The sequence below is a fragment of the Plasmodium gonderi genome (assembly GCF_002157705.1).
Source record: "Plasmodium gonderi DNA, contig: Chr14, whole genome shotgun sequence".
In the NCBI taxonomy this organism is placed as follows: Eukaryota; Apicomplexa; class Aconoidasida; order Haemosporida; family Plasmodiidae; genus Plasmodium; species Plasmodium gonderi.
The window spans coordinates 2,143,313-2,166,362 of NW_021628939.1; the positions used below are offsets into that span (position 1 = coordinate 2,143,313).

The 23,050-nt window shown below is 32.5% G+C and overlaps 3 protein-coding genes across 3 annotated transcripts in view; 1 reads left to right on the forward strand and 2 right to left on the reverse strand.

The window, feature by feature from the left end:
* Window positions 1–1,632: 1,632 nt before the first annotated feature.
* Window positions 1,633–5,065, forward strand: PGO_144610 (hypothetical protein, conserved; the record flags this gene model as incomplete). The annotated part of the gene is made up of 2 exons (XM_028690451.1): window positions 1,633–4,576; window positions 4,848–5,065. The coding sequence occupies 2 exons, from the start codon at window positions 1,633–1,635 to the stop codon at window positions 5,063–5,065; spliced, it is 3,162 nt and encodes a 1,053-aa protein (XP_028546252.1).
* Window positions 5,066–5,725: 660 nt separating this feature from the next.
* Window positions 5,726–14,860, reverse strand: PGO_144620 (WD domain, G-beta repeat domain containing protein; the record flags this gene model as incomplete). Its single annotated transcript, XM_028690452.1, has 1 exon — window positions 5,726–14,860. The coding sequence occupies one exon, from the start codon at window positions 14,858–14,860 to the stop codon at window positions 5,726–5,728; it is 9,135 nt and encodes a 3,044-aa protein (XP_028546253.1).
* Window positions 14,861–16,859: 1,999 nt separating this feature from the next.
* PGO_144630 (hypothetical protein, conserved) overlaps window positions 16,860–23,050 on the reverse strand; it is a gene marked incomplete at both ends in the record, with an annotated part of 6,395 nt that continues 204 nt past the window's right edge. Inside the window, 21 exons of the mRNA XM_028690453.1 lie at window positions 16,860–16,935; window positions 17,071–17,138; window positions 17,394–17,525; window positions 17,746–17,822; window positions 18,011–18,082; window positions 18,352–18,436; window positions 18,665–18,853; window positions 18,967–18,987; window positions 19,307–19,378; window positions 19,566–19,691; window positions 20,026–20,130; window positions 20,260–20,323; window positions 20,669–20,897; window positions 21,071–21,134; window positions 21,288–21,485; window positions 21,706–21,846; window positions 21,958–22,017; window positions 22,203–22,250; window positions 22,379–22,466; window positions 22,635–22,795; window positions 23,003–23,050. The exon at window positions 23,003–23,050 is cut by the window's right edge and continues 204 nt beyond it. Of these exons, the coding sequence (XP_028546254.1) occupies window positions 16,860–16,935; window positions 17,071–17,138; window positions 17,394–17,525; window positions 17,746–17,822; window positions 18,011–18,082; window positions 18,352–18,436; window positions 18,665–18,853; window positions 18,967–18,987; window positions 19,307–19,378; window positions 19,566–19,691; window positions 20,026–20,130; window positions 20,260–20,323; window positions 20,669–20,897; window positions 21,071–21,134; window positions 21,288–21,485; window positions 21,706–21,846; window positions 21,958–22,017; window positions 22,203–22,250; window positions 22,379–22,466; window positions 22,635–22,795; window positions 23,003–23,050 (2,124 nt within the window). The remainder of the gene's footprint in view (window positions 16,936–17,070; window positions 17,139–17,393; window positions 17,526–17,745; window positions 17,823–18,010; window positions 18,083–18,351; window positions 18,437–18,664; window positions 18,854–18,966; window positions 18,988–19,306; window positions 19,379–19,565; window positions 19,692–20,025; window positions 20,131–20,259; window positions 20,324–20,668; window positions 20,898–21,070; window positions 21,135–21,287; window positions 21,486–21,705; window positions 21,847–21,957; window positions 22,018–22,202; window positions 22,251–22,378; window positions 22,467–22,634; window positions 22,796–23,002) is intronic.

Below are 23,050 nucleotides of genomic sequence, written 5' to 3' on the forward strand. Positions count from 1 at the left end.
CGAGGAAGGGGATAATTTTTCACAAACATAAGGTGAATGGTTGAAGGAGATTAAAAAGTCGTTTTTCATACCGAGTAGCACGTTTCCTAAAATGATTATGTGTATTTACCCAAATGTGTATAACATTATAAACGTTTGTTTTTCTTTTTGGATCACTTCATGAAAACGGGCTACACATATTCGAGGAACTGTTCGAGGAATTGTTCGAGGAATTTTTAGACGAATTATTCGATGAATTTATCTCCAAGAATACTTTGTGATGAAAGGGGAAATTGATGGGGGTGGATATTTCTGGTGTAGTGTCGTTCTAAGTATCTTCTTTTGTTTGGTTACAGATATGTTGAGAGATTTCATTCGCCCATTGCGGTTACCCACAATTTTCATCGTCTGGGTTATTTTATCTTATTTTTTTTTTTTTTTCTACTCCTTTTTGAAGAATGGGTATAGTTGCATGTATGATCTTTTTATGGATGGCATAAATGTTTTTACATGGAATATTTATGAATTTCTCTAAATGAAAAATGCCCGAATGTGCTAAGGAAATCTCCAATGCAACATCCATAGCACAAGGTGTAGATAGCAATATATAAAAAAATAAGTATAAATAAACGAGAATCTGGTGAAAAAATTGTTTCCATGTAAAAAAAAAAAAAAAAAAAAAAAAAAAAAAAAAAAAAAAAAAAAAAAAAGCCTAATGTTAGTTTGACTGAAAAATCATGTAACGAACAGTGTGAATCACATTTTGTATAATAAGTTAAATTGCTCGCAATAAATGTATCTCATGATTTTTTTTGTATAATGGCGTAATTTTTTTTTTCTTTTTTTTTTTTATCTACGTTCTCATGAGTGTACTTTTTAAGAGAAGACTTGGTTTTTTCACACCTATATCTATGCACTTATATATATATGTACCAATTCGAATACTGTATTTCTTTTTCTTTTTTTTCTGCTTGGCCATTTTCTCACGAATGATACGTTTGGGCATATCATGTATCCCTTTTCATTTAGTAAATGGAGCATAGGCAATTTTAGTCAGATGGAGTTATATATATATACACGTAAATATTCTCCATGCAGGAGATTGAAAAATTATGCGTTTCCGTAAGATTGCCCTACACGAGGTGTAACAAAATTGTTTGCATATTCTTCCGAAACGTTTAATGGGAACTCGCACTTCCGCTTTTTTTGAGAAATGTAAAATTGTTTAGGGTCCAGAGGGATATAGGAAGAAAGTTTGGCCAATGGGAGAAAAGTAAAAAGCGAGTATAAGCTTATGGACCTAGGGAGAGACAAAAAAAAAAAAAAAAAAAAAAAAAAAAAAAAAAAAAAAAAAAAAAAAAAAAAAAAAAAAAAAAAAAAAAAATGGAAAAATACAGAAATGGAAAAATAAAAGAAAAATTGATACACATTAGCACAACCCAATCTGATATAATTTTTTTTTTTTTTTTTTTGCTAAAATGCCATAGAAGGGAACATTTCAAAAAGTGGGAACAGAGAAAAGGAGAAAAAAAACTTACAACACTACTAACGTGAATAGGAATGGGTATATATCAGTCCCCTCTTTTCTCTTTTCATTACAGGTCCCCCATTTTCTTCGTCTTCCCTTATCCTTAGTGACAAAAATGCAAGAACATGTCTAAGTTGTGCGTATACCTCCTGATCTTTGCTTTTTTAAAAAGTTGGAAAATGGAGATTTACATGGTAGGTGTGTATCAAAAGGGAGAACATCACCTGCTTAACCATTTAAATGAAAAAAACAGCTACAACTACTCTGTTCGAAGGAGAAGAAACACAGGGTTCCCTTTCTTAAGGAAAAATGATTATGAAATAATAAAGAATAATCACAATATTGGTTTCTATGAAAAAAACGGACAAAGTGGTGGGATAAAACAAAGGGAACATTTTCGTTATCAATTTGATAAAGACAAAATAGCTAGCTTACTAGTTAAATTAGGGAAAAAAAAAAAAAAAAAAAAAAAAAAAAACTTTTTTATTGGGCATAATTTAGCTAGTTCTATTAGTAAAAATATGCATGGTCAGGTAAAAAGAGATAAAAGAAATTTCCTTTTTAACGAAGATGAAAATGAAAAAATGGAACCATTAGACCCAGAATTACATGAAAGCTTAAGTGGGTGTATAGAAAATGATATTAAAGACAATTACTTTGATTCAATGATAGATTGCAGTGAAGACGACTATAATTCTGATGATATCAAATTTGATAAAGATGACTTAAGTGAAGAAACAAAGAGAAAAAAATATTACGCTTACGGAAGAAGGTTTACAGATAAAGATTTTCAGTCTGAACATGTACATAAATATTATCAACATTTACCTATATATTATGATGATAATGATGATAATAATAATGGATCATTTACAAAATTTAAAAGAGTTTACAAAGCCAATAAAATTGAAAATCTGGAAAGAAATATAAGAGAAGAAGACTTACAATATCCATCTGTCCCAGTTAATTGGAAAGTATACGTATGTCTATTTTTTGATAAAAAATATAATTACGAGAATGAAGAGGATAAAAAAATTTATGACATGTTTAATAAAAATATACGTCACAAATATGTTTTGGAATTTTTATCTTGGGTAAAATTGTCCACAAGAATATATCAAAATACATCAAAAATACTCATGTTATTTAATTTAAAAAGAAACGACAATATATTTGGAAATTTGCTATTTTTTACTTCAGTAAACTTACATTATGCAGATATGTTTATGAAGTCCAACCCGTATGTAAAACTAGGTTTATGTGAAGAGTTATATTTATATGCATACGAAAGTAATAATGATCACTTTTTAATAGGAGTTTTTCCCAATTTATTTTTGCAAAAAAATTACCTATTTATCAAATTTTTCAACAAGCATAAATTGAATGATATTAATGGCTTGTATGAAAAACACATGCGCTTTTATGTAAGATCGAATATGATTTTCAAATTGGGAGTTTTGAAAAAAGCATCCAAAGATAGTTTGAAGGATTTTTTTTTGACTACCAACCAATATTTACCAATAACGGAAGATCAGACTAAGAGCATCCTTTCCAAATTCGACAAGGAGATGAGAATGTTCGATCGATGTAGTGATGTGGAGGTTGGATCAGATTGTGAAATACGAAAGGTGCACTATGGGGAGGAGAACATAGACGAGGGTACCTCCAATGAAGAGCAGGATGTTAATAATGTGGAAGAGAGTACTGCTACAAGTGATGATGCTCATGACATAGAAACGGACAAATATTTTGAAAAGTACAATGATAAATGCTTGGCAGAATTAAATATAGCCAATTGCAAAGATGAAGAAGAAGCTCGTGAATTTCTAGAAAAAGATCCTTATATGAGGTGCTGTTTTTACGATAGCATTTTTTTTTGCGAAGTACGTGAAGTGGTTCCACATGCAAAATATTCGGATGGGTACGTACCAAAAATGAAGTCCAATTTGGACTACAAATATGAGTTAGATTCGAATTTGAACCCTAATTACTCCCTAGAAGATAAACCAGAATATATGGGAAATAAAAGTCTCTCTGAGAAAAAACTTGAAAATTATGAAAAAGTAAATTTTGACATTTTAGACACTTTCATTAAGTTGAAATATACAAACCAGGAGGTTGAGTATGAAGAATGGGATAGACAAAATGACATTCGTGATGTGATGATGACCCCTTCGAAGGAGGAATTTAAACCAGAGAACTTGGCAGAAACAAATTCTAAATGTGGAGGCAACGGAGTAACGGTAGCAGAATTAAATACCACCACACCTCGTTCCATTCTTTTAAAACATAAAGAAAATAGAAAGAAAAATATGAAAAAATACAAAATAAAAATAGTAGATTACAACAATGATTACATAGAATATATCTGCAATGTTCAAAGAAATAAAATTGCATACATCAAAGCAGAAGAGAAAAGGAATGAAATAAACAAAGGTATCAGCAGTTGGTCTCATGATATATATGATGTTTTAAATGAAGATATGAGAGATCCTAATATTCATAAAAAAAAAAATGTTATACTAATAGATAACACGTTACAATTCTTTGATCATATATTTTTTAAAGATTATTTGTCCAATTTTGTATACATATCATTGCCCCCTGGTGAATTTATTGAAGAACCTTATGCAATTAAAGATGAAAAAAATTATGACTTTACCATTTTTAACAATTCATTGGCTACCCAAGATGATTTTCTTAAGAGACAGAATTATCAACCAAGATTTTTAAAAGGCATATGGTTGAAAAAAGAACATTCGAAAATATTATTTTATGATAAACAAAACAATGCTTTAATGTTTGGTACTGGAATTGACAAAACTTTCTCATGGAACAAAAAAGTAGATAATCATATCATGAAAAGAGCACTTATTAATATGGAGATAGCTTTGGAAAAACTACGACAGGGCAGTTGTGTAACAACTGACGATATAACAGTTAATCAGCCAACAGAACGTACGATAAAAGAATACACAGATGAGTATACCTCCTTCGAAAGGAGGTTCACCTCTCCCCATAACCAACTCCCTACATCGGCAGGATATCCGGACTACAAACCTCCCCCAGGTGAGGGACATGCCAATGTGGTAGTGTCAGATTAAGAGAGTATGCTTGCATCATTACGTGGATACATCATCACTACACATCACTACACCATATCTCCAGTGGCATAACGTAACAACATGACAATTTTTGCAGATTCACAAACGGATGCGTGTAATTGTGAGTTTTTCCATTCGACGATTGTTCTCACGGTACTTTTAGTTATTGATTGAATTCACATCACTTTTTTTTTTTTTTTTTTTTTTTTTTCTTACCGCTTCTCACTGCTGTATAGGACTTGAATATCTGAACCCTCACATCTGGGAAAAGACCCCGGATGAGCACAAAGAACTAATGCTTGATACGGAGAAAGTCCAGAAAATACACTCGAACTTTTTAAAGAAACTAGAGTTGTATAAAGTGTCGATTAATGATGATCCATTTACACAAAAAGTTCCATCAGAAAATGACATTCTAAGTAATAATGATAAGGTTGACATTGAATATTTGTGAAATGCAAATTGTCATACATATATTATATATGTGTGTCTTCCTTTTTTTTTTTTTTTTTGCACTTCTGCAAAAAATTTTTTATTTAATTCATCTTTTTTTTTTTTTTTTTTTTTTTTTTTTTTTTTTTTTTATTTTTTTTTTTTTTTTTTTTTTTTTTTTTTGTGTGTGTGTGTACGTTCATATATTTATGTTGCTTATATACGTTGAGGTGATGCAAAAACTGGGCAACGGTTTAAAAATGTTGCTTATATACGTTGAGGAGATGAAAAAACGGGCAACGGTTTAAAAAAAAAAAAAAAAAAAAAAAAAAAAAACTATAAATAAAGGAATGCTTTTCCTCACACTTTTTATAAAGAAGAAATAACATACATCAACGCTGATATTACAAAAAAAAAATAAAATAAAATACAAGTATACATATATGTGCATATATACATACATACATACATGTCTGTGTATAACTCAAAGTGGTGGATGCTGGGTTGAAAGAAAAAAAAAAAAAAGGGGGAAGCACATCGTGTCTGTGAGTCTTTGTCTGTCTCTGCCTGTACCAGAGCATGGGGTCTGATGTAGACGACAAATTTGGCCCCAATTGCAACCTCGTTTCCTCTTCCTCTTGCTTTTTTTTTTTTTTTTTTTTTTTTGACGTCAGTTGAACTTTCAAGAATATGCCATATGTCGAAAATTGTACCTAAATATTCTCTGAATATGCAAGATACAGTTTTGTGATTCTTTGAAAAAATCTAAAAATGGTTGAAAGCATGGATTTTCCTGCTCATCCTTATTCTGAACCATTTTATATATGGGGAGTAAAAAATTGTGATACAAAAAAAGAACTATAAAGAGAAAATGCAAATTCATGCATAATAAGGCATTGGTGTCGATCCAGTATGGCTTATTTATGTTTTCATGGAAGATATGAAAATCTGACAGGTACATCTGTGAATGATGTAAAGTTGTGTACATAAAATATTGAAAGATTTGTTGAATTCGTTGAATATCTTGATATTCTAATAAAAGTTTAAAATATGTATAGAGATATTTTAAAAATACATTTCTGTTCATAATTAAAATGCTATATTTCATTTGTGTCTCCAAAAATTTTATGGTCTTTACATAAGCATTTACATTTTTCCTCATGAAACTATGTCTGTTATGCAACTCCAATTCTCTAATTTTTTCATCTGGGAATTCTATCAGATTATAGGAAAAATCTTCATTGTACACCTTCTTGGGATTGTCATTTGTAAAGAGATTGGTATTAGTATGGACACTATTCCTTTTGTCAAGCTGGGATTTACCACTTATCTCTCCTCCTCCACTTCCTCCTTGTGCCACTTTGGAACTTATCAACTTGGATCCCATTAATCTTTCTTTCCGTCTCAGTATGTGTAGATGTTTTTTCATCATACTTTTCTTTGGTACATTATGTTTCACAAGACAATTTTTTCTCTTCAAAATGGAGTGTCTTTTGTGTGTTAGATTTCTATTTGGGAAAAGTCCAAATTTTGTTTTGGGGGTTCCGATTCCATTACGTGCATCTGCATAATGCATTCCATGCAGTTCTCCTCCTTTCGCACCTTTTTCCCTTAATTTTTTTTTTTTTATTTTTTCTTTCATCTTCATTATCTTCTCCTTCTTCGTCTCTTTCTTCTTTTTCTCCTTCTTCTTCGTCTCCTTCTTCGTCTCCTTCTTCTTCTTCTTCTCCTCGTTCATGTTCTTCCGTTGGATGATCTCTTGAAATGTATTATCATTGGTTAGTAGCTGCTTTACGTCAAAATCATAAATGTTGAAAAAGTTTCTGAATGCATATAAGTTTTTCAACCCTTTTTTTTGAATTATGTGTAAATTATCACACGTGTTCATACTATTTTGTTCATTTTTGACAGAAAACCTTTTTACATTTCTGCTGAGGATTACGTTGGGGCTGTGCATGTCGCGACTATCGCGAGTATTACGAATATCTTGGAACCTATGGGTACTGCATTGCTCGTTCTCATCCTCTATATGCACATCACAGGTGATGGATTTGCTGTAATATATGTTGTCTATGCGAGATACTAGGGTTAGACCATTATATTCACTTAAATGTTCAGTTAAAGAAAATACAAATGGGCACATCATGCTTGAATGGGTGCTGAGATTCTTTTCCTGTATGTACTTCCTTTTCTCGCCTTGATCAGAATTGGTCATTAAATTTCTCCTCACCAAAAATATCATACCATTCTTAAGAAAAATATAAATACACATATAACTGTATGAAAAAAAGTCCCTTTTTCTGTATATAAAATCATATAGTAAATCATTACCATATATATTACTACAAATAACTTGATCTATTTTATTTTTCTTTTGAGACGTGTGCATCATTGATTTCATTCTATTTTTTGTATATATTAGTGATCCATCTCCTATCGAATGAGTTGGATAACGAGTCAAAATGTCGAATCCGTTAAAATGAAATGGCAATGATGAAATTGACATTTCATTTCTACATTTCGTGCTTACGGGAAAATGCTTCTTCCTCTTCTTCCTTCTCTTCTCTGCAGTGTCCATTTCTTCATTACAGTGCATCTCTTCTAAGGAATATTTCACACTCTCATTATTCTCACTACTTCTGTAAATATCAAAACTATGTTTATTGAACAAGTCGTTTGTAATACTTTTGGCTAGGATATTATCCCTGTTGTCACTATTAATAACATTCACAATATCACATATGCTTATTGGATTTTCTTTCTCTTCCTGATTTGTCCATTTGCAAAGTGTTGCATTATTTTTCCTGTAATCTTTACCTTGTTTTCCATTTTTCCCTTTCATGCGAGGTTGCATCCGGTTTCCCCTCTTGCGACTGTCCTCTTCCACGTCCTCTTCCACGGTCTCTTCCATGGTTTCTTCACCATCAGGAAGGTTGTAATATGGGTATTTTCCATCATTTTTGTCCTCACCATATTTATCATAAAATACAATATTTTTTATAAATTTTTTAACATCTTTTTCTTTTTTCCTTTCTTCATTCCTTTCCTTTGGCAGGCCTTTCAATCTTTTTTCATTTTTCCATCTACCATTTGAGGTGATCCCATTTTTACATCTACCGTTTGAAGTGATCCCATTTTTTGTATTTCCCTCTTTGCCACCTCCCTTTTCATCCTTCCTATGTTGCGCTAAAATATAGTTGGCAAATTTTCGCAAACGTTTTTTTCTTTTCCTTCTTTCTCCTGGTGTATTTTTATAACCATCTAATCTCTCAATGATGCTCATGCTTATGCTTTCCACTTCTGTATCCAATTCAGAAATAACAAAATGGTATAATAAAGAAACCTTGGAATAATTTAGCAGCTGGTATATGTATATGCATTTCTTATTATCGTGAATGTAGAAATATGTATATACATCTATCCCAATGTGAATACATTTTATTACACAAATGTCACATTTATCAGTTGTTAATGGGAGAAGAAAGTTATAAACTACGAGTCTGCTTTCTATGTGGAAAATATTCAACATGTAGTTTTCATTTTTGAAACTTATAATGAAAAGATAATTATCGAATAAATTTTGTTTAATCATTTTTCCTACAACTTCATCTTCCCACAATAAATAAAAAGATTTTCTTTTTTTCATAGCATTATTACTATTATTATTTCCAAATGCATCGTCAGTACTACTTCCACAATACATGCAACAGATGCAACAGTTTTTTCTTCGATTGTCAAAAAAAAATATTTTATTCTTATATTTCTCAATATGAACTTTATCTGTGCAACTACGATCATTTCTCTGTGTAAAATCGTTCCTCTCATTATCACTGCTGTTACTTTGGTTGATGTCATCACAGCTGCTGTTGCTTTGGTTGTTGTCATCACAGCTGCTGTTACTTTGGTTGTTGTCACCACTGCTGTAGTTCCTTCCATTCAAGATATCATTAGCCCTATACCCTTCATGAACAGTGTGCATATTCTCCCTATTTCTCACAATGTGGAAGTCAGTGCCAACAGAGTTACTATTACGCTTGAAAATCTGATGCACATCGCCATTCATATTATGCTTCCTCCTCTTCTTTCGATTCTTGTTCATTTTATTTAATTTATATTTCTTCTGAATGTTTTTCATGTTTAACATGTTTCCACCAATTGACTCATCATAACATCTCTCTTCCTTTACAGCGTAAAGGATTTGTTCTTCCTTACCTTCCTCGTTCTCTATTTCACTCCAGCAATAACTTTCCTCCATCACAACTGGATTTTCACCATTCCCTTGGAATTCCCTTTCACGGTGGTTATACATCGCTTCGTCTGCTTCGTCTGCTTCGTCTGCTTCGTCTGCTTCATCTGCTTCATCATCTTCATCATCTTCATCTTCTTCATCATCTTCATCATCTTCATCATCTTCATCATCTTCATCATCTTCATTTTCTTCCGAGTGCACCATGGCTTCATTATCCTCTTCATGTCCCTTGGACGCATCTGATTCAAATCCCTCAGAACCCATTTCGTCCGTCTCTCTCAAACGATTCATCCTATTACCAATGTGTGTTCCCTCTTCCCCTGCTTCGTCAAGCGAATCTGAAATTGCCATATTGAATTTCCATGTATCTTCTTTCTCATAATGAATGTTTTCTAAATGTCTCTTTGAAAGTAATACATTATTCATTATTTTCTGATCTTGGATTATGTTCGACTTCATCACCATTTCCATTTTTCCTTTTTTATTACATGGAAGAAATTCCCTCTTATGATGTTCATTAGAATCATACAACAAGTCATCATGTTCTGAGTTTCTCTTATTCTTTATTTTTTTTTTTTTCTTCTTGTATGTATTTCCATATCCATCATAGGAGTTATCAATGTGGCCTCCTCCATTGGGGCTGCTAATATAACTGGCATTGTATCCGTTAACATCTTCTGCAGTATTGTTATTCTTTCTGCACAATGTTGTAACATTTTCATCCTGGTTATCCTCTAAACATTGGTCATCTCCAACTGAATAATCTATCTTCACATGTGAACATGATTCCTTATCCAGTTTTTGTGCATGTTTATATGTAACAATTGTCAGATCCTGATTTGGACATTCATCTAGACTCTCACCTGTGTAATTATTTTTTGCCTCATTTGATCTCAATAAATCTGTGGCATTAATAATATCATTTGATGAGTATAATTCATTGCTCTTATTTTTCTTTTTCTGAATTTCTTTTTTTTTTATGTTATTTGAATCCAAATCTTCCTTTGTTCTTTTAGATACACCTTTCGACATCTGCTGTGCTCCTCCTCCTTCCATGTTCTCACGGGAATCAAACGGATGAGAGAACTCAGCGTGTGGGTTAAAATTCTCCCATTCCATATCAGAATCGTTTCCATTTTTCCGTTTTTTAGTTTTTTTTTTTTTTTTTTTGCTGGGATCTTTCTTCGTGTTCTTCATCTGGTCCTTTATTAACTCATTTTTTTCGCTACTCCTTATGTCCTCATTTGTATCCCTCTTTACATCTTCCTTTGGTTTATCATCTTGATTATTTTTCTTATTTTCAAAATTGTCATTATCTATCTGTTCTTTCTCCTTGTCTTCACTTTTCTTTTTGCTTTTGTTTTTTTCCCCCTTTTTGGATTTCTTTTTTGCTTCAGTTTTTGCCTCCTTTTTTGCCTCCTTTTTTGCTTCCCTTTTTGCCTCCTTTTTTGCTTCCCTTTTTGCCTCTTTTTTTGCCTCCTTTTTTGCCTCCTTTTTTGCCTCTTTTTTTGCCTCTTTTTTGAACTTTTCAGGATTCTCTCCTTCTCTTGACACTTCTGACAAACTACCCTTCGACTTCTCAGTTGACTTTACCCATGGGATATCATCCTTCTGATGTTTTGGAAACTTTTCCAATGAAATAGATTCTGCCTCATTTGATTCCATTTTTAGCTCACCGATTGTTTCTACATCTGCTTCTACCCCTGCTTCTATCCCAGCTTCTATCCCTGCTTCTGTCCCTGCATCTATCCCTGCTTCTATCCCAGCTTCTGTCCCTGCAGCTATCCCTGCTTCTATCCCTGCTTTTGTCCCTGCTTCTGCCCCTGCTTCTACCTCCTTTTTGACTTTTTTTTTCTCCCCCTTGCCTCCTTCCTTTTGGTCCTTTTTCGTAACTTTTTTACCCCCATCTACCTTGACTCCTTTTTTCTTTGTATCCCTTTTTGTACTAGGATCAGCCTTCTTTGTTTTTTTTTTCTTTACATCTTCTTTATTCTTCATATCTGCTAGACTCATAATACTCCCTTGAATTTCATCGTCGTCATCCCCCTCGTCGTGCCATATCAAGTGCTTCGATCTTTCTTCAAATTTTTTTAAGCAATCATTTTCATCAGGATACCCAATTCGAGGTAGCTGACAAATATCGTCATGCAAAAAGGGTATAGATGTGTTAGCATAACTTTCTTTATTATAATTATTCCTTATAATATCTAAAATTTTTACATCAATGTTTTTATTTGTGTCTTCCAAAAATTCATCTGGGTTCCGAGAATTCAGTAGTGTTGTTTTACTGCTACCATCCTTGCCTCCATAGGACAGGACGGAGGTGCGTCGCTCTTTATTACTCCCAATATTGCTGCCAATTTTACTCCCAATGTTGCTTCCAATTTTACTCCCAATGTTGTTTCCAATTTTACTCCCAATGTTGCTGCCAACATTACTTCCAACATTACTTCCAACATTACTGCTACTTTTCTTCTTCTTATAATTACTACTATAACTGTTATCATTCGCACTATAATTGTTGTTATTCTTTCTAATGCTGTTGCTGTTATGATTACCTTGATCAATGCCATCACTAAAACATGCAGCGTTTACAACATTGAAATTCTCATTGCTGCTTATATATTGGGAGAGTTCTTGACTACTTTTCGAAGATTTTTTCCATTTTCTTTCTTTATAATTTTTCTTTGTTTTTATGCCTTCACTATTTCTTCTTTTATTGCTATTAATGGTATCCCCCTTTCTACTTCTCATACTGCTATTCTTATCCTTCGTTGGGTCTTCGCCTGCACAATTGTTAGGGCGACTATTGTTGCAGCTGCTATTGCTTTGGTTAGGGTTTTCATCCCCATCATCTGCTTCCTTTCCATCTGCTTCCTTTCCATCTGCTTCCTTTCCATCTGCTTCCTTTCCATCTGCTTCCTTTCCATCTGCTTCCTCTCCATCTGCTTCCTTTCCATCTGCTTCCTCTCCATCTGCTTCCTCTCCATCTGCTTCTTCCTCATTTGCTTCTTCCCCGTTTGATTCCTCCCCGTTTGATTCCTCCTCGTCCGATTCCTCCTCGTCCGATTCCTCCTCGTCTGCTTCCTCTTCATCATGTTTTCCATGTTTGTCTTCATCATTTTTATCTTCATCTTGATCCCTATCTTGACCGTCTCCCCCCTTTCGATCGTTATTATGAGTGTTACTACTACCACAAGCAGGGCTCCCACTATCACAAACAGGGCTCCCACTATCACAAACAGGGCTTCCACTATAACCAGCATGGCTTCCACTATAACCAGCATGGCTTCCACTATAACCAGCATGGCTTCCACAGCTCCTGCCTATGCATTGTCTAGATGCAACATCCTCCAAGGGTGATTCTAGATTCAATAAATATGAACTCCTATTCGGAATGATGGAATTTCTTTTCGGATAATCACAAGAGTGGGGATGTGTAGACGGGAGAATAAAGTTCCTCCTCCTTGAGATTTCACATAGACGTAATTTTCTCAATATATATTCGATGGACTTAAAAGTTACATATACAAATGCATTCACAAGAGAATCAAATGTATTATTCATACAGGTATACTTATGCTTGTCATTTAGGTGGTGCTGTTTTTTCTTTTCAAAATTGGAAAAAATAAGACATTTCATATCTTCATTGTAAAAGTGACTGTAGTTGTTGAATGGGGTAATTGTGCAATGCAAAATGTGGATTATTTCGTGAGACTTTGAATTTTCTATAATATTTCCATGTTCATCATATAAATATTTTATTTTTGGAGTTATTCTATTTTTTGGCTTTTTGTTTTCTACTTTGTCCTTTACTTGCTTAATTTTGACATTATTTTGTTCAGAAATTTCTCTATTATATTCTTTATTAATTTTCACGGTAATTTCATTAATTTCAAGAAGCACATTTTGATAAAATGGTTTTAATTTTAATGCATTAGCATTTATTTGTATAATATAGACTGATCCATTGGATGCACCAATAACTAGTTGATCAAATTTTTCAGACCAGCTTAGGTCTACAGCGCATGTTTGTTCTTCTAGTAAATTCTGAATAATCAGAAAACATTTTGCATATTTATTGATTTTTTTTTTTTTTTTTTTTTTTCCCATTTTAGCTAGCTGCCTATTTTCGAAAAATTTTTTTTTCATTTCGGCTAGCTGCCTATTTTCAATCCCTTTTTTTTCCTCTCTTCTTCCCCCACTTCTTTCCCCTTTTGTATTCCCTTGCCTTGACATCTTCACCCTTTTTAAAAAAATTTTCCATAAAGATATAACTCCATTATCACTACATTGACAATACAAGCTGTATAGTTTTTTTTTTTTCAAATCAACAAATACCTTTTGCCCAATTTTAGCTACTCTTATGCAACTTCCATGTCCATCAAGAAATATTCTTTTTTTATGTATTCGTTCATTGTTATCAATCTTAAGCAGTATGCCACAATTTCTTCCATTATTTGGAATGTGTGTAATAGTAGCATATTTCCCAAAGCTATCAAAATAAATATGACGAATGGTTGGTGTGTCGATATTTTTATATTTCTTGTTCATATTTTCTTCATACATGCATTCAAAATATTCTCTTGCTACACCTTGGAATGCAGGAAAATCATTTTGTGTCTTTGTGCAATCGTACTGCTGGCAAAAATTATTTTCATGTTCATAATTTTTTTTATTCCCCAAGGTACTACCTAATAAATTATTCTGTTCTGGATAAATATTTTTCTTTTTCCACAAGCACATAATATTGTCACTACTTTGTGCTATAACTGAATTATTTGTTGGATGAAAAGAAACCCCTTTGATATTTTCTGTTGTTCCCTTAACAAAAAGTTTATGTGAAATATACGACTTTTTTAAGTTAAAAATGTAAACTATCCCTTTAGACACTCCACAAACAACATGTTCATTGTCATGTGACCATGCAAAATCAAAAATTTCTCCACTTTCATGTATTTTTATACATCTCGTTATTTTCCATTCTTCCTTATTATTGCTACTAAGCGAAGTGCATATATGTCCTATCGATTTGTTGACACTGTCTTTTTGGATATTTTTAAATTCTTCTCCATCACTTTTTATATCGTTTTTTATATCAATTTTTATATCACTTTTTATATCACTTTTTATATCACTTTTTATATCACTTTTTATATCACTTTTTATATCACTTTTTATATCACTTTTTATATCGCTTTTTATATCACTTCTTATATCACTTTTTACATCACTTTTTACATCACTTTTTATATCAATTTTGTTCATATTTTTATTCGTGTCCAATTCGTAACACACTAAGGTTCCTCCACTATCACAGCTAGCCAAAAATTGACCATTGAAACTCCACCTGATCGTGTTAATGTACACTAAATTGTGATCATTGCTTATGAACAAAAGCTCAATGTTTATTTTATTCTTCAAGCTCCTGTCGTGTACAGGAATGTGGTAAATTTTTATCTGGTGCAAACTTGATATGGCTAATCTGTTTACATTTGTGCATGGCTGAAAATCCAGACTTGTGATTTTTTCATTCTCTGAGTTAAGGTTTATCTTTTCCGTGTACATTTTTGCGACAGATGGGAGGGAAAACGAAAAAAAGAGGTAGCCATGCGATTAAGCAAAGTGGGATGTAGGAAGCAAAGTGGGGTGTAGGAAGCAAAGTGGGACTTGGCACGTAATTGTGGGACGTAAAAGAGTAAAAAAAATGGGTACTTCAAACGGAAAAAAAAGATTAACAAAAAACATCCATATGCTTCCTCCTGAGCCAAAGTTGTATACACGCACGGGAAGGTAACATCTATATCACATGGGGTGTTATTCCCCAAAATTGAAATATTTGGTTGATTTTGTATGAACGTGATGACAAAGTTTATTGAACCACCATATATGACGCTTATTTTATGTATTCCCTCCCACCCTCTTGTTTTTCTGTTTTCAATAAATTACAGCCAAATTTCTTCTTCCACAGCAAAGGTATTATTGTTACATTGGGTGTGTATTAACATTGTGTAGGTAATATTGTATTTATATTCCCTTGTATATGTATAATTAATTACGCAGAAGCGTATTGTTTTTGTTTTTGTTTCATTAGATCATTTTTGAATTTTCAACAAGCCGAAGTAATTTTTGTTATTTTTGTTACTTCATTATTTTATTATTTTATTTTATTATTCTATTATTTTATTATTTTTGTTATTTATTTTTGTTACTTATTTTTGTTATTTATTTTTGTTACTTATTTTTGTTACCTATTTTTGTTACCTATTTTTGTTACCTACTTTTGTTACCTATTTTTGTTACCTACTTTTGTTACCTATTTTTGTTACCTACTTTTGTTACCTATTTTTGTTATATATTTTTATTTTATTACTTTTTTTTTAATTGGAGAATGAAAGGAAAAGAAAGGGGAAAAAAAAAAAAAAAAAAAAAAAAAAGAAAAAAAAAAGCTGGGCAGTAAAAAGGAAAAATAAAAAACTTACAATATTGTTTTTTAAAAAAAAAAAAAAAAAAAAAAGGAAAAACAGAAAAACTACCTTATAAGATGAATACATTTAATTGTTCAAAAATATCTAATACAATTTTTCTGCTTAAAATTTACGAAGCAATTTTTGTCGCACATATTTAGTTAAAACGGCCCAAGGCACACAAAAAGTGTAGCTTTAAAAAAAAAATAAAACAAAGCAAGGCAAGGCAAAACAAAGTAAAGCAAAGCAAAGTAAAACAAAACAAAGTAAAGCAAAGCAAAACAAAACAAAGTAAAACAAAACAAAGTAAAAAGAAATACTATTTTTCAATTTTCCTGGCTCTATGCAACACAGGAATACGTGCATATTCAAGGAGCATAAGAGCAACACACTTTTGTATTCAGTTTATCTGGACATTTTAACAAATATTCATTTTTAGAAATACACTTCATTCTCCACATTGTTTGCATCGTTCTAAAGTGTATCTCATTTTAGCACTTGTGTTACACATTTGAGAAGTAATAACAAAAAAAAAAAAAAAAAAAAAAAAAAAAAAAAAAAAAATCATTTTTTTGTTAATAACCTTGCCTTTTTTTTTTTTTTTTTTTTTTCTTATTTTTGGAAAAAGGTGGAAACATGAATCATTTGAGGAGAACCTATTTTTAAGTCCTTCTTCACTTTGGCATATTTTAAAAGCCATTTTTTTATATGCCTAACTAGTTCAATTCAGTGATGCTTAAAATTAAAAACGAAGATGATGTTCTCCTCTTGTGGAGGAGAGTTTGTGTCTACTTCCATTGAACGACGACCACCATTACCCCCCACCCCCTTTTTATCTAAGACTTTTCGCATAAAACATTTTTCGAAAATATTCAAAAAGATTGGTAGAAATGTTCCTTAACTGAGTTGGTACATACATACATAGATAGATGTACATAATACATTCAGTTTGATATGACTATGCAAACACTTCCATTTGCATACACAAGTATTTCCTCCAATGTAGAAAGGTACCACCACCCCCCACCCCCAAAAAAAAAAAAAAAAAAAGTGGCACTAAAAAGGAGACACTATAAGGCCAAAAAATAAAAAAATTATTCCTAATCTGCACGTGCATTTGCATCCCTTTTGAAATGTTTTTTCTTTTTCTTTAAAAAGATTTGCAAACTTTGAGACCTGGAAAAACGGAAAAAGGAATGAGAGACAGTAAAAAATAAAGGAACTGAAAGGAGTGTAAAACAGGTGCGAAGTAGTTACAAACTGGTGAAATGCCATGCCAAACAGCTTTTCATCTCCCACCCTTTTCCTTACCCTTTTCTGGACGATGAATGAGCTTCGATAGTTTCTTCTGTCAACTCCGGTGTATTTGAATTCCGTTTCTGTGAAAGGAAAAAAAAAAAAAAAAAAAAAAGAAAAAAAAGAAAAAAAAGTGAGGAATTACACAATTCAATTGCTTATATCTCGCAACTTCCCCACACACACACACACACACACACCCTTTCACAATGAATTTTGTCGTCTTCACATATTCCAACGATATACGAACAGATGAAGCAAAATGATGAAGTGATACATATATAGATGAATTTATATCTCACACACAATATTTTTATGTTGAATGTATTCATGCCAACCTGAACAGATGGACGAATATACTGCTTAAGCTGATCGTTAAGGAATTTTCTATGATTTTCCGATTTTCCAAAGTCTTCTTCTTGGTTTAACTCAGGGAATTTCACATTCTTGCATATGTAAAAAGATTGATCCTGTGTGGCATGAGAGGGTGGATGGGAGAAGATTGGGTTATAGTGTTATATGAATATGTAAAAAAAAGTGTAGTAATGGGTTCAAAGTTTTATATATATATGGTAGTTTTTCACTATATAGATATAGTAATGGTGAATTAAATACGTCAAATATATGATCATCTTCCTAGGGTTGGGGGGGAAAGAAGCAAGTTTTTTCCTTTTTGTATCACCCACTTACCTTCAACTCCTTCCTATCACTTTGAATGAGATTGCTTTTTTCAGCTTTGATTTCATGCATCGTGATCCCTTGAATGGCTTACAAAAGTGAAAAAAAAAAAAAAAAAAATACGTGAATGTGTAACTCTGTACATATATATATATATATATATATATATATGTGTGTGTGTGTGTGTGTGTGTGTGTGTGTGTGTGCGCATGCAGTGGCTGTAAATTCATGCAACGGTCCCTCTTCGCGGGACTGAGTTTATTATTCTAGCATGTACCTTTTTCATCATCACTCAGTTTTCTCCTTATATGGTACGTGTGCAGATAAGACCTGTTGGATTCTCCTTTGTCTGAAATGCAGAAATGAAATGGTGAAGAAGCATGGGAAGAATGAGAAGATGAGAGGCATGCGAAGATGAGAAGATGAGAGGCATGCGAAGATGAGAAGATGAGAGGCATGCGAAGATGAGAAGATGAGAGGCATGCGAAGATGAGAAGATGAGAAGCATGCGAAGATGAGAAGCATAAACTTCTGAAATGATACACAACCAGCTGATAATCTGTACAAACATATGTAACGTAATACGATAGGCTTATTTTTGTCTTTTTATATACATACCATTATACGTGTCATTGTAAATACTGTTGAATTCTTCCTTCACTTCTATATGTTGATCCAAATGAGGTTCCTCGTTTCTTAGTTTCTAAAGAAAACAAAATTTATTCGTGTTCTTATAAGATATAATATCCTGATTCCCATAGTTTTTGTATATGTTACACACTCGTCAGTTGTCAAACAATACTGACATATGTACAACCCATCAATTTGGATTGTTATATATATATATATATATATATATATATCTACGAGATGAAGAAAAAAACATTTTTTTTTTTTTTTTTTTGAAAATGTCTTTTTTCCTAGTAAGTACCTTAAAATAAGCAAATCGAGCATCTTCATCTTTTTCATCATTCAAATGCTCACAGTTTGTTCTATCCATATTGGCAGATGTAGAATACAATGAATCGGATTCTATCTTCATGCGTCTCCTCTCCCTGATCTGCCATTTCCCATCTTGTCGTTTCTTATTGTGCACGTATTCTTGAAAGCTTGACAGGTCCTGAATAAAAGAATTTGGATAAGCACTCGTGAGGATGGAGAAGATGGTGGAAAATGAAAGAGACAAATGAATTTCATTTTTGAAATTTTTTTTTTTTTTTTTTTTTTTATAACATCTTCCAATTCGGTGATTTCCTATGAAGTAGAAAAAGGGCGGATGAGGAAATTATAAAAAGAAAAAAAAAAGTAAAGTTGTCCTCAAAATTGCTTACACAAAATTGCTTACACAAAATTGCTTACACAGAATTGCTTACACAGAATTGCTTACACAGAATTGCTTACACAGAATTGCTTACACAGAATTGCTTACACAGAATTGCTTACACAAAATTGCTTACACAAAACTGTTTACACAAAACTATTTATACAAAAAGTAAAGTTGTCTTAATTTATGAATGATTTCTCCATTTTACATCATCCCCTCTTATATGAGATTATTCCTTAATTTAATTACCTCATGCTTTTTGTGAACAGTTCGGGATCCAGGGGGGAGGTTTTCCCTCTTCTGTTTCTCTATCTCCAAATTCTTCAAAAAAGAAATGATAAAAACATATATCCACATATATATGTATGCATACATATGTATATATGACGAAGCAGAAAATGAATATGTAAATAATGTCCCTAGTAATGGGATAGAGTTGCACATATCTTGAATATGCTGCACTTTGGAAAACTTTGATAACTTTTTTTTTTTTTTTTTTTTTCTGAACCTGTTTTATATTAAAAGGGTTATAGAACCCAATTTTTCGAATTCGTAAGGACTCGTTTTCTATATCATTCCAGAAGTTCCCCAAATTTATTTCCTCCTTCTTGTACACTTGAATTCCCTTGTAAAGCTGGAAATTGAAAAAAGAAAAAAGAAAAAGTGTAGTGGTATATGAGCGTGTAATTCTACCCCGTACTTGTGGGAATGCATAACCAGTTGGCGATGAGTGATGAGTGATGAGTGATGAGCGATGTGCGATGTGCGATGTGCGATGTGCGATGTGCGATGTGTGATGTGCGATGTGCGATGTGCGATGTGCGATGTGCGATGTGCGATGTGCGATGTGCGATGTGCGATGGCAGTGTATTACATCCTGTGTATACTCGTGTACATTCGTGTAATTCTGTTCACTTGCTTTTCAAAAAAAAAAAAAAAAAAAAAAAAAACACAAATTTTATCCTTACATTTTCATTAATAGGAAATATATAATTGTTAGGCTGATCCTCAATATAGTTTATGAATGTATATCCTCCGACGATATCAGGAATTTTGAAAAGAACATTTTCAGACTGAAGGAGTAAAATTAAGGCAAAAGAGGCATAGAAAATGAGCATGGTGAGAAGTATATTATATAGACTAAAATCAGTAATGGAGAGCGAGATGCAAAATATTCACATGAAAGTAGCCATGGGAAATACCTTGACTATGTCCTCATCCACGTTTATATCGTCCAAATTGATAAACACTCCTTTTTCCAGCAAGCTAAAATATATCCGCAAAAAAAAAAGAAAAAATATATCAGAAAAAATGAGAAAATATATCACAGAAAGAAAAAGCATCTTCTCCTCCATCATTATCATAATCATCACTACCATGTCGTGACTTAAGCGAGAACCAGATATGCAATTTTGCAACAAAAACTGAGTCCACATATCCATCCATCCAATCAACCTGTTCGGATTCCTTATTTTTTTATTTTTTTTATTCCCGTTCATACATTACAAAAAGAAAATGAACGAGATGGACACGAAAACAGGATCAGGTTTATGCTCCTTACTTTGCATGGGGAGATTAAAGAAAAAAAAATAAAATAAAAAATAAACTCACCTGGTGTACTTATTGTATATCTTGTTATAATTTCGAACCTCGTTCGATATATGATCTTTCTCTGTTTTTAATATATATTGAAAACGAAATGATGGCATATGCTTATTTTCATTTTGTATTTCGATTAGACAATTGTCTTCATCGGTCATCTTCATCATCTCATTCTTATTTGTTAAATGTGTGTGAACCTGTTTTTCATAATCTTCATCGCTTGGATTTCCCTGCTCGTCTAGAAATGGGACGACAGAGTTAATAAAAGATGCATTTTTTTTTTTTTTTTTTTGAAAGCATATAAATAATGGATGCTTCAGTGCGGTTTCATTTGGAAAAAAAAAAAAAAAATGCACAAACGCATATTCTCATATATATATATGTATATGTATATGCATATATATTAGTCACCTTCTTCTTCCTGTTCTTCCACCCATATGAACTTTTCATCATCCTGTGCGATTTCAGTTTTTTTCTAAGAAATGAGATATAAAGAAGTGGTGTTAGGGAGGCAACATAGACAAGTGATCTAATGGAATGAATGGCAACACACACAAACACGGAAAAAAAAAAGAAAGAATAACCAAAAAAAAAAAAAAAAAACCCATATCAGTGGTTAGAACTTTACCCGAAATTTATGCAATTTTTCAAAGACATTCCTCTGTCTCTTTTTCATTTTAGCCTTGTCTGTTGGGATAATCACATCGCAGTATTCCCTTGGAATGTTCATAATTTTTTCTTGCTTTCTTTGATTTTTTAGTAGTAGCAAGTTTCTCCTTCTTGACTTCAAATAGTTCAGTATATCACTTCTGTTCCCTTCCTCAACCTACGGGTGGTGGTGGTCATGATGATGCATGTCACGTACAAAATAAAAAAAAAAAAATTATACGTTTACACCATTCTTATGTCTGCCCCCCACTTATGCGAAGGAGAAAATGGTGTTGAATGGAGGTGAATTTCATTTTATCATTTTTTTTTTTTTTTTTTTTTTTTTTTTTTTTTTTTTTTTTTTTTTTATTATTATTATTTAGCCTTTCTTTCCTTACAACATTATAATTGAAATGCTTGTGCTTCAGGAGGTAATTATATATATAAAACAGTGCAAAGTGGAAGTGATTCACCTTTTCCACTATGTGTCGCAGCTCTGCTCTGTCTGTTTCGTTTCTTCTTGTGTAGACTTTGCATATCTGGAAAGGGTAATTATGGTTGGGGGTTGTTAAGCATATGGATGCACATCAAAAAAAGTGCGTTATTTTTAGACATATATGAAACTCTCTTTGGATCATTTCCATATTTACGTTGTAGAATCCTATCATTATTCGAGTGAAGTCAGAGAAATCGGGTTCGCCTGCGTATTTCTGAACACGGGAAGATACGAAAGATATGGGGTGATGGGTGATGGATCAGATATCATTAAGTCATGAGCTTGAACTGTTTTTATACCCTGATTCCTGCACTTTATCTTTTCTCTCATAATTTTATTGGATTTTTTTTTTTTTTTTTTAATGTCTGACATTTTACAATTTCTTCATTTTGAGATTACCTGCAAAAATCGCTTACATTTGTTCTTCTTGGAACAACCTCGGCATGTCTGGGGCACGGAAAAAAAAAAAGAAAAAAAAAGTGATACATAAAGTATGACACTCGAAATGAAAAGTGGGAAATTCTAACACACGAATGAGAAATTAATGAGCAAAGACATTAAATTTTTGTTTCTACATGAACTTCCGATATGTTGAAAAAGTATCTCATCCTTTTGGCCGAGTTGACAACTTTTTTGGGGGCTACATCCGGTTCGACAAGGATGCTGAAATTGAGAAAAGGAGGAAAGGTGCAGAAGTAAGTGGGTGTGCGAAAAAGAGACAAACCGAAAAATCACGGGGCAGAAAACATGTTGAAATCGGATAAGAAGCTGCAAAATTGTTAATATTTTTTTTTTTTTTTCTTCTTTCTTTTTAATTTTTGAAATGTTTACGTATTCTTATCTTTCAGAATAACGGGGCACTCCAATTTTGCAATTTCTTCGAAAATTTTCTTTTTTTTTTCAATCAATGATTCATCCTTTTCTTCGTTGCAGTAGTCGACAAAATCACGCATCTCAATGCCTATGCTTGAGAACCATATGGATTTCTTCAGCTTCATCCGATTGAAGAGGAGGAGGGGGAGGGGGGGGGATGTGGAAAGAATAATGTGTGTGTGAACATATATGTTTATACTTACTATGCATTTATATGTATAAAAGATATGTAAAGACTTTCATAGATAAGGTTGCGGTTTTTTTTTTTTTTTCTTTTGTAGTTGAGCTAATGACCTAGTAACCCTCTTCTTGTCTTTTTTATCTACCTGTACTTTGTTTTTGGGATCATTGCAAGCACAACAGATGACAGCAAA